At 34.4% G+C, this 12302-nt stretch overlaps 1 protein-coding gene across 1 annotated transcript in view; it reads right to left on the bottom strand.

Annotated features, from left to right (window-relative positions):
- LOC103060632 (neuron navigator 3) overlaps nucleotides 1-12302 on the bottom strand; it is a 107544-nt gene that overhangs the window by 86337 nt on the left and 8905 nt on the right. Inside the window, exon 4 of the mRNA XM_088141844.1 lies at nucleotides 4735-4854. Coding sequence (XP_087997970.1) covers nucleotides 4735-4854 — 120 coding nt within the window. The remainder of the gene's footprint in view (nucleotides 1-4734; nucleotides 4855-12302) is intronic.

Below are 12302 nucleotides of genomic sequence, written 5' to 3'. Positions count from 1 at the left end.
CTAGCAGGAGAGGAAAAGCTGTGCTATCTCCTTCCAAGTCCTGTCATAAGTGATCCACAAAAGCGACCAGTTCAGTTCCGAATCTATATCCAGAATCAAAGCCAGGTTTGCCACAAGTCCAGATATTTGTATCCTCCAGAGCTCTCAGTAACTGTCATCCCATCATTTTCTTATTAACTCTTAAGAGAAAAATAGTGTATCCATTCCTGGCATTTCATGAACTTCACCAATCTGAGGCAGCCTAGGGTTTCCTGGGCCATTAAATATGTTCATCATTTCCTCCTTGTACTCCTACTTTCTAAGTTACCTATCAAACATAAATAATATGAATCATTATGATTTATCTTCAAATCATTCTACATAACCAACTTCTATGGTGGTGCTGAGCAGCAACTATTTGACGCAGGGTTCCATCATGTTCCTCATTCCATTCAATACTGACTCTATATGAAATCACTAAGGGAAATCCCATGGAATTTTGGAGTTTGTTATTGATCCTCACCATTCAGTTCCAAGGACGCAATCAGTACCATTGAATGTTGCCTAAGTTTGATACTGAACTAGGTGAGGGGAAACAAGCTGAAATTAAATTCACACAAACAGAGGTATTCTGGTAATTAAGAAATAGGGTTCTGGTGTCTGAGATTCAGTCTATTTTGGATGGGGTTGTACTTTCCATGAAACAACATTTTCACAGTCTGGGAGTGCTCCTAGTTCCTCAGCAGTCACTGGATTTGAAGGTGGTGACTATGATGAAGAGTAACTTTGCATAATTACCTCTCATGTGTAAGTTGCACCCCTTCCTGAAATGGTCAGATATTATATGCCTATCTACACCCTTTCTAGATTACTACATGTTACACACCAACTTGAAAACTGTTTAGAAGTTGCAGTTGGTACAAAAACAGCAGCCAGGATGTTAACCTATGCAAGCTACCACAATCATATGATTCTGAAAAATGTTTGCGACCTGCCTACTAGGCAAAGTTCAAGGTGCTTGTAATTCCTTTTAAAATCCTGAATGGTTAAGGAAATATCAAAGACATTGCTTCTCTGTTACTTAACTGAGTGGCTATTAAAATCTGCAGGAAAGGCCCTTTAGAAGTTAACTTTCTGTCAAAAAGAGTTGTATCTGGCCCCTGATGTTTCAGTATTTACAAAATCTGCAAAGACACAACTCTTGTCATATTTTAGATTGTTAAATTATTTTAGGAACTATGTTATTGTTTATTTTAAACAGTGTTTTAAATTATATTCTTTTTAAAAAATGTTGTTAGATGTCTTTAGTACTCACCAGAGTAGAAAAATGGAGGTGTAAATGAAATAAAAATAAATTAAAAATATATTGCTACTTCTGGGCTAATCAAAGTATCATTTATGCTGCTAATAGCATTTGGTGTTGAATGGCACTGAAACATTTAAGACCTCAGGAACTCATTGTGTCCATAGACTAAACTAAAATAATAAAATATCTTCACAGAAAGTAGAGCTGCATAAAATCTTTATGCAAAGTGAAATGAAAATCAACGTAGGAAATGGTCACAAATTTTCTACAAAATTACAGGTCTTATTAAAAGCAGTCTATGTATAGATCTGTTTTCTTCCTGGAATTAGCTGCAGTGAAATCAGAGAAAATGCATGCTCGGCAGGTGTATTTAAAGCACTGTGCCTATTAAGACAGCCTGCTATACTGTACAGACTGAAATTTTCTCCTGCAATAATGAGTTACAAATGAATCTCATTCTTTTATATCTTCTCCCAACTATAATCAACATTAAAAAAAAAAATCTAGTTCCCGGCAAGTACTCTTGAGCTATTTAAAGGCAAAACATGGGAGTGAAGCAAAAACCAAGGCAACGAACAGGATACCTATATTATTAAGAATTTCAGTATCTGCAAAATTAGAAATATAAGGGATAGAAAGAGCACCAGATGCAAAGAGATAAGCATCTCTTTACTTTCATTATTTATCATAATAATTCTTTCTCTGTTAATTCATACACAGACAGAGAGAGTTTAATTAAACAAAACCCTTCAAATAGTTGAAGAAAGACAGCTATAATATATTCCTGCAGGCTTCTCTTCTCCAGGCTAAACATACCCAGTACCTCCAACTGTTATAGGTTTTTCCTTCCAGGTTCCTTACTGTCTTGATTGCTCTTCTCCGGACGTGCTTCAATTTTTCAATTGCTTCCTAAAATGTGGGCCCAAAACTAAATGCAATATTTTAGGTTTGAGAGAAGAAAAACATTTTCTTTATAGAGGCTATAAATTAAATATATGCACCAGAAAATCCTCAAAAGGATAGTCTTTCCAATTGGTACAAGGAGATAGAAATTAGAAATATGAAGGCTCCAGTTTCTTTGAAATTTACACAATAAAGCAATTGCATGATATATTTTCATGGATAAGGTAGCTTTGCTGTTTGCTCACCCCCTGTGCAATCTCTTTTCAAATATATTTAAGCAACTGCATGGACTGGTCCAGAAAGTCAACAGTCTCAGTACAAAGGAGACTTCAGGTATAACAAATTGAAATCCTGTGATTTTAGTGCCGGTCTATTTGATTGTTGAAGCACAATAGTACTTTTCTTGTCTATGATATGCCTGAGCCTTCATTTTCCAATGTCCTAAAACTATTCCACACTAGGCTGTGCTCCAGAGGTGTTTTAGTCTCTTTGTCTCATTTTTTCCTTCAATCTCCAACCATTCTGAGGTATAATTTTACATAATGAATGTCCAAATTATAAGTACAGAAGTATGACATGATAAATAATTCCAAATTTAAGTTACATATACACTGCTTCAACCATAGGCAATTGGGATGTGAAAATTGGGTGAAATCCTTTGAAAATGACAATCCTGGCTATCAGCTATTTGAAATAGAAATGTGGTCTGTATTTAATTTCTTCATGCTCTCTTTCTTTTGGTGGATCTTAGCTTTAAAAAAAAAGATGCACAGGATTTTGACCTTTAAAATATTGTACTAAGGCAAAACTGTTAACTTGCTCTTTCTAGGCTGGCTCATTGCCCTGGCACAAAAAAAAATCAGTGGCATTAATTATGTTTATGATCCTTCCTGAGATCCATGTGGTTCCCACCCTGATGTTGTTCCAGAAGATCTTGAAAACCTGGCTTCCAGGCCTTGTGATAGAATAGATGGGACCCCCTTGTTGGATAAGTTTTTGTATATGTTATATATTCATTGTTTGAACACTTTCTTGTTTATTTATATTGTATTGTGTTTTTATTTTGTTATTTGTTTCATATTATGAGTGATCCAGAGTCATTTTGGAGTCAGGCAGTGCCTAAATCTAATAAAATAAATACATAAATACTTATATGTAATAAAGGCTGAGGGTTAAATCATCAGAAAAATATACCTGTATATTCTTTGGAATATTTTGGATTAAATTATTAATTGACAAATGAGTGGATTTACCTTTTCATCTTGTCCTAGTTTTATTAACATGCATCTGCTGGATATGTACTGTGACAATCATTACTGAAAAAGTCACAGAAAATTGCTAGTCTTGTCCAAACTGAGAACAGCACAGCAACTACAGTATATCAAAATCTAATGGAAACAGGGAAGGATGAGACCCAGATATTCAGCAATGACAAGGTGGAGGGAAATAGCATTTATTAAATGGAGATTTAAGACTATATTAAGAAAGTCCAAGTCATTTCAGTGATTTTTTAAAAAGAAAAAACAGAAAATGTGCATGGCAAAAACCGAATGACAGGGTTGGAAGGGATCTTGGAGGGCAGGAATCCTGACATCATCTCAGACCAATGGCTGCTCAACCTAGTGATGGAGCACCCATAGCTCCAGGGGGCAGGCTGTTCCACTGCTTAATAGCTCTTACGGTCAGGAAATTCCTCCTTATTTCAAGTTTGGATCACCCTCTGTAAAACTTCTACTCATTCTTGTTCTACCCTAGGTAGCTAAGGTAGATCCATCTATTTGCTAAAGTACATACTAATCAGGACTTGATGGAGTTCAGAAGCTACTTAACATGTTATCATGGACTCAGAATCCATTTCATATTTTTTGATAAAGTATTCTTTTGATTATGATTTGGATGAAAAAGCTGTTTGGATTAGCCTGAGCTGAAGTTGGCAGTACTGTCAAATTGTCTCTGCAGTAACAGATGGCATAGGAACTTGGTCAAGGAGTGGAAAACCATTTGAAATTTGAAGGCCACAGTTCCATTGTAAACACTAGCCAGTGGGCTGCACTCCACAAGCACAAGTACTTCATAATCTACATGTACACAACAGAAAAGAATATAAAATACAACACAAACGAAGGTTATTTTAAATTCTGTTATGCTGAAATGTGTTATTTCTAATCACCATCTGATATACAAGAACAAATTCTTAAGTGCTGGCATTATTGCTAGGCAGCTGCTCTGCCTTTGTACTCTACAGGCCAATTTACTTGCAGCACTTGATAAATCACAACATTACCAGTCATTTTGGTTGTTAGTGACTGGTGGATGATACAAGAGGCTTTGGGGGGCATTGTGTCTTTCAAGAATACACAATAGTCTTCATTCAAATCTCCAGCTCTAGCTCAGTTTTTTGCCATTATTTTTTAATGCTACCTAGCCTACAACTACTGATCCAAATATTTCTAATTCATGTGAAAATTAATTGCCCTGAATAACTTTCCCAAACCTTGGTAGTAATTTGACATTCTTGACTTTTGTATAGAAAAAAAAGGCTTTACCTGTCTGCATCCACTGTCACATCGTGAATTCCTCTTTGAATGACATCTCGAGAGGTAGCTATGTCAGGAATCCGATTCAAACTTCTCGTATAGAGATTGAGCCCTCCATCCGTCATGTAACTAAAAATAATATATACATAAATATATAAATTGAATCAGTAGAAAAGGCTATCATCTGTACCCACTTATATTATGCTGTATGATGTAAGTATTATTTATATGGACTTAAAGGTGGTATTTTGGGTGCTTGCAGCTCTAAATGAGGGTTTGCAATCTTGATCAGAGTGAACCTCATTAAACCAAATGATAAAATAGTATCTCTATAATTAGGGTCCTTCATCGATTTAAATGTGTTAATCATAGTTACCCTCCCTGGGTTATATCTCAGCAGTAATACATATGTTTTTTTTCTACAGAAATTCCCATGTTTGGTTCTGGCATCTCAAATTGAAAGAATCCGATTGCCAATAACAGAAAATGTATCTGCCTGATACTTGGGAAAGCTGCTGCCTGACAAAGTAGAAAATAATAGGTTAGATGGATAAATATTTTTAACTGCTATAAGCTATATTACTTCCCTCTTCTCTACTTCCCATCAGAGGGGAAGTATTTTTGATTTCCTACTGCATGGTTTTCCTGATTAAAATCATCTTCCTCACAAAACTGATGTGTTTCATGCGATCCATGGACTTGTATCATACACACTGCAAAGGTAGGAGAGGATAACATTACAGCTCCAGTACGCATTGTCTCCCCGTGCACTATTGCCAGGACATATAAGTATACATATCTTATCTGTGAACTTCCTGTAGCTTGATTATATCTCTATGGTCACTGTGGGAAAATTGTGTAGGACTAGTTAGAATTCTGATCTCATCCTGATATAACCTTCTTACATTCTAGTCCTCAGGCAAAATAGTCATGGTTTATGTCTTATTTGCTTTCCAACCTTTTTAGCTTCTGCTGCAGCTGTAGACCAGTTTGAAGCTTAGACATACTGAAGAGCGAACCAGGAATAAGCTAGGAAATCAGATACAAACTGTGTGCCCCTCACATATCATACTGAGGTACATTTGTAATCAGGAACCAAAGAATAAACAGTGGTTTCAAACAGAGGTTTCAAACTTTACTTAGCCTAAAGGAAACCACTGTTTATTTACTTTATTGCATTAAGTCAATAAAAAAAACACATTTTTGCTTAGTGTGATGTGCCACTTCTGAGACATTTCAGAGGACCCCTATGCGCTAGAAACACATTTTGAAGCAACTGTATGCCTCATATGAATTCTAACAGGAATTTGCTGTTTCATGGATACATGACTGTTTTGTAAAGTTGAAATATATTTGGTATTCAGTGAGAGTGGGTAAAAGTATTGCAGCTTCTGTTTTAGTATAATTAAAAATTAAGAAAAAGAAGGAGAAAACCATATTCAAGCGTTCAAGGTACTTTAGTCCCAGGTAGGTAAAACTTTTAGTTGAGAGGCTACACTTATAAAACAGGGTACTCTTTCATATTAATTCCTAATTATCCCTGGATGATTGTCCTCAAGGTTTAAAGTAATTAAAGTGGGAATGAAAGAGATAAGGTTTGACATGCCTGGATGAAGCATGTATTTTTAGTGCTTATTAGCCTTTTTAAAAAATGTAATATAAAATGGAAATAGTACTTTAAAATGTTCTGGCTAAGAGCACTGCCTTTTGCTATCATTTTCATTCCTGATGTCAAAAAAGGACAACTTAATTTATTCTTTCTTTTGATAAACCAATTAATATTTTTTTACATTTTTAGTCAAGAATTACTAGCAGCAAAATATTCAACAAAAATCAGCAGGCAGCCTTCTTATTCATACTTTCACTTTTTTTTTTTTTTTTACATTTTCAATATGCTTTTGGTTTTAATACCAAGAGTGCACAGACTTCAGACTATTGAGAACTGTTATTTTTTTTCCTTTTTTAAGTTGAATCCTAGTAATACAGGGATAGCACCAGATAGCTTCTATTACTCCACTTTATGATACATGTCCTAACAAATGGCTGAATATAAATCTAAAATTAAATACTTGCCCAGATTTGAATAAACCAGTCTTATGGCAAAGTAAAAACAAATATAGAAGAAGATGCTTTTACATCTCAATTTACAAAGAATTCAGTCAAACAAGATTGTCTGCAAAGTCTGAGAAATAAGTGAGTAGGGCTTTGCATGCTTGAAAAATGATTTGGAAAAAGGGATTTGGATTTTACACAAGTACAAACACAGCACCTCTCCATTATTCATTAAAGCAGCCTCTCTTTTCTCAAGTTTCCACAGGACTCTGAAAATAATATAGCTTTAGGAGCTATATTAACTGAATGAATACACTCTTTAAAGCAATTACTTTAAAGCAATTACTTTCTCAGGCTTATCTTTGAAAACATGGTTTACCTAAATGAATTACAGAGAGGGCCTGTGACTGCACAAGGACTGAATCTTTTTGAAAACATGCACATCCTTAGTAGTGTGGCAAAGACATGCAAATATATAAGCCACACTTTGCAAACAGCCAAATTGTTGCATCCTTTACAAATATTTGTGCGATGAAAGTTAACATCCACCAAGAATTCACAAACACATTTAGATGAAGATTCATACAAAAGTTCTCACAACTGAATACATGTACTGTATATGTATCTTCTCCAGTGTCAACACTCAACATCTTCAAAAGCTACTGCATGCCCAGAGGTATGAAGCTGCAGCTTCCCTGTACATACTTCCCTCCACCAGCATTTTAACCCTTACATGGGCATACTAAATGCCAAAACAGAGCTTGAACCAGTAAACAAGTACAGATACAACTCAGTTCTCATCTGGTCTTCCTGGAAGTAAATTTTACTTCATTCAATAGGATCTAAATATGGTTTAGAATGTTTCGATTTCAGCTTTGAGTCAACACAGAGTCTAACATCCTTTATCTCTTCTCAGCAGATTTTGAATAGTAGATGTACAAGAAAGGAGGGAGGGAGAAGGTGGTGGTGATAGACAGAGAACTTCTTAATATTGAAAGGTCAGGTTTTATACAGGCTCATAGGCAATTTTTTAATGTGAACTTGTGGAATTGCCCAAATCCCATTCTTTCTAGAATCTGGAGATTCCTAGCTTGTTCAAAGATTTCTGAAGACTTAAACAATTCTTTTGGAAGGTAATGTTCCCTATCTGAACTGTGACATGGTCAAAACAAACCAAAAAAGTACACTCTATACCTGCTTACAATCTTCTTTTATATTCCAAGATGAAGAAGAATATTACAGCATTATGAACTGGCAAATGTATATTCCAAATGAAGAAATTGTGAACTTTCTGCAATCTCACTATTGAAATCCTATAAATAATCATAAATCTTGCTGTTTTTGCCATATCCATTTTGCCTTCTTTCACCTGATTCCTAAAAATATTTGAGCCATCATACCATAGTGGTCATGAAAAATCACACTATGAAATTACAATTGTCTCTCATGGGGAGAATCTCTGTGATTAAAATGAATGTTTTGCCTAGGATGTTATTTCTTTTTCAGACTATACTGATTTTGACTACAGATTTACCATTCCAACAGTGGCAGAGAGATACATCTAAGTTCATCTGACAAGGCAAAAAACCAAGAATTAAATATAAATTGTTACAAGATGCCAAGGAATGAGGAGGTTTGGGTCTGCTTAATTTAAAATTGTATTTTGATGCTTATTGTTTGCTTTGGATGAAGGATTGGATAACCTTGGAAAACAAAGGATTATTACAACTTGAAGGTCATGAATTAAGATTCAGATAGCATGCTTATTTGTGGTATGATAAAGTTAAAGTTAATAAGGATTTTAAAAAACCACTATATTAGGAATACCTTACTGTGGATCTGGAATAAATATAAGGTAAGATTGTCTCCTAATGTACCTTTGTGGTTGTCACCTCAGGAAGCATTTACTAGATGAGAAAATGTGGGAAAATGAAGTGGTTAAAATATAAAGACTTGCCAAATTTTGAGGAGGGTAAACCAAGTTTTAAAACAAGAGAACAGTTAGTGCTAGAAGGTTTTATATGTCATTGGTTATTCATATGCAATTGTTTGAATGTTTTAAGCTGGACAAAAAGAATTATAGATTTGCTAATGAAACATCTTATTTTGAGTCTCAACTTTGTACAAATGATGAACATCTTATTGCTAAAATGTATAAGATGTTGTTACAGATGAATCTAGAAGATGAAGCCAAGGAATGTATGATTAAATGGGCTAAAAACTTCGGATATAATATTATGTTGGAACAATGGGAAAATATGTGGAGCAAAGGTTTGAAATTTACATTGAATTATAATTTAAAAGAATTTTTTTATAAAATGATGTATCGTTGGTATTTAACTTCTAATAAGTTATCAAAAACGTATGCTGGTGTAACAAATGTTTGTTCGAAATGTTTGCAGGGTGAAGTAACTTATCATCCTTGGTGGACCTGTGAAAAGGCTAAAAAAAATTGGGATCAGATATGTATTGCTATTCAAAAGATTCTTAAAGTGAGCATCCAAAAAAAAGCCAGAAATGTTTTTATTGGGCTTGATGGAGAAAGGACTGGAGAAACAATATGGAACCTTCCTTTTGTATATGATCACAGCTGCAAGACTGTTATATGTGCAAAGATGGAAGGATCCACAAATACCTACAGTGGAAGAATGGATCATTAAATTAATGGGCTTGGCTCAAATGGCAAAGTTAACAGCATTAATAAGAGATAATATTGTTTCTAAATTTGTCTCCTCGTGGCAACCCTTCTTAGATTATGTGCTTGTGTGGGAAAAAATAAAGCTCTGACTGTGGGATTTAATGATTAGATGGTTTGTGCTGATAGAAATAATGTAAATTTGGATTAATTAGTGGTAAGAGATTAACTTTTTTTAAAAAAATTGTACTTATATCTGTATTGGAGATAGTCGGAAATCATTTTCTGTTTCATCTTTCTATCTACTTTCACTATTTTAGTTTTTGTCTTTTTTCTTTTAGTTCTTTCTTTTTTCTCTGCTATACTTTCTGATTTGTATTTTAACTGTGCTTTTTATAGATCACAATAAAAGTTTTAATAAAAAAAATCACATTGTGGTAGCAACTATTATTTTTAACCTGTTTTTCTTTTACCTTGGCCTTGTGTAAAATCCCCCACCCCAACCCCCACCACTGCCCCAGTAAAGCTATGGGTACCTATGCAAGAAAGAGATACAGGTAGAGATAGAAATGATTTTTCTCTATTCTTTTTTTACAAATAACCAGTTTGGATTAGAATGCTTTAAAACAGAGAAAGCAGAGAAAGGCAAAGAGAGATTCACACCCTAACCCTATCTGAAATTATTACTGATCACGAATTATCTGCTTTATACTGTGCTTTGTCCTGACTTCATTATTATTCTGATATATATGAAAATACAATACACTCTATTTGTGAATTGCTTACATATAAGCAAGGGTGTATAAAGTAGAGCCCGAAAGCTTTATTTCCCATCCCTTTATTTCCCAGTTGCAGATGAACCTTTAATTTGAAACTAGGGACAAAATTAAACATATAGGGATTGACTTATTGATTAAATTAACATTACATGCCATCTGGACACTGAAACAACAACTGGAGGAAACTTAAATGTTAAACATTAATTTGTTGTTGTTGTTGTTGTTGTTTAGTCATTAAGTCGTGTCCGACTCTACGTGACCCCATGAACCATATTGCGCCAGGCCTTCCTGTCCTTCACTGCCTCCCTGAGTTTGCTCAGTTTCATGCTCATTGAGACTTCATTCTCAGCCACCCCTGTTCTCATACTTCTGTTCTATTATTTCATGACTTTCACTATTAATGAAAAAATAATAATAATAATTTTTGTACAAGTTGATTCCAGAAGGTAAAACACTGCCAGTCAGGCATAAACAGTGATTTGCAGTGGGGTTGATAAACAGTTTTTTTGCTGCTAGATCTAATTTAAATCCCCATCATTAATAATCTTATTTCTCCATACCCTCTCTATATTCGCAAACCACTCTGGCTTCTACCACATCAGTACACCAATTCATATCAATTCATACAATTCAGTTCCTTTTGGTCTTCAATCTTCTAACCTCTCTCATTTTGAGATTCTCATAAACCCCCAAAACAATTTGCTCCATCTTTTCCTTGCTCTCAACTGATTCCTCCTCTCTTCATGTATTGGCTTTGAATATATGGCTTTCAATCTTCGTTCATTCTCTCTGTGTGACTGAATCACCTCAATGTATGTGTGTTGTATTCATCGCTCACTTTTATATTCAGCCCACATTCATTCAGCAACTTTTCATTCTTGAATTTATCTCTTCTTGTTTTACCACACATACTAATTAAGCCATTTCATTGAATTCAACTTACTTTCATGTTTCTCTGTCATACCCAACTCTCATTTCCAAATAAAAACTAAGTAGAAGCAAGCTCTTATACATAGTCATTTTGACATCTTTCAACATTTGTTCTCTTAATAGAGCACATTTTACCAACTTTCTATAAGCATTTATACCTCTCAGAATCTTTTTCCCATATCTGGTAAACAGTTTACCAAAGATCACAAATTTATCTCCTTATTCTAATTTTAGCTTGCAGTGATTCACTCAAATTTCCCTATCAAAATAACTATCCTGATTTTTGATATCTTAATTTTCTGATTCATATTCCTCATTATATCAAACTAACATTCACTGCAAATCATTTGAGTTTTCAGACGAAGACACAGCATTGTCTGTATACAAAAGTACTTGTACATTCATGTACCCAACCAACACACCTCTAATATCATCATAATCATTCCTTATACATTTACTGGTTAGTATATTAAGCAAATAAGATGACATCACACAGACCCGACCTTGAGTATTGTGTCCAGTAGGATCAGACAAACTGGAACAGGCTCAGAGAAAAGCAAATATAAAAGTATTGGGGAACTAGTAACTAAATTCTGTGAGGATAGATTGAGGGTACTATATATTTTTAGCTTTGATAATAAGTCAGGAGGGGAAATACAGCAGAATCTTTAAGTGTCTGAAAGGCTGTGAATAAAGTGAACAAGAATTCTGTATCATTCCAAAAGGTCAGGCATGGAATAATGGATTTCAAACACAGGAAGGCAGAATCTGGTTGAATATTAGGAAAAAATTCCTAACGGTAACAGCAATGACAATGAGGCTTATTTCTCAGAAGCAGTGGACTCCTTTTTATTAGGTGTACATTGTCATGTATGACACAAATTTCTATTCTGCCTTTTAGGATATTCATCATTCTAATTTTACGTATAATACAAATGATAAGCACTTTTAGAAGATGATGAGCTATAAAACTTCAAGCCATATCAATTAAGATTATAAATTCACAATGCAATAAAAGTATTCAAAAAGACAACTTGAATTAAGGCCTTTCTAAAAGCTAATGAAGAGCCAACCATGTATATTTATCTACACCAGAAAAATTAAACATGTACAATTGCAGAGAATCATGTATATTTGCCTGTACAGAAGAGTCTAACAGGGAAAAAAAGGACAGGAGATAT

Source organism: Python bivittatus, unplaced genomic scaffold (genome assembly GCF_059951505.1).
Source record: "Python bivittatus isolate LINGU-HERP-01145 unplaced genomic scaffold, Pbiv_v1 ctg000330_np1212, whole genome shotgun sequence".
Classification (NCBI taxonomy): Eukaryota; Metazoa; Chordata; class Lepidosauria; order Squamata; family Pythonidae; genus Python; species Python bivittatus.
This window is presented reverse-complemented; position numbering and strand designations above follow the sequence as displayed.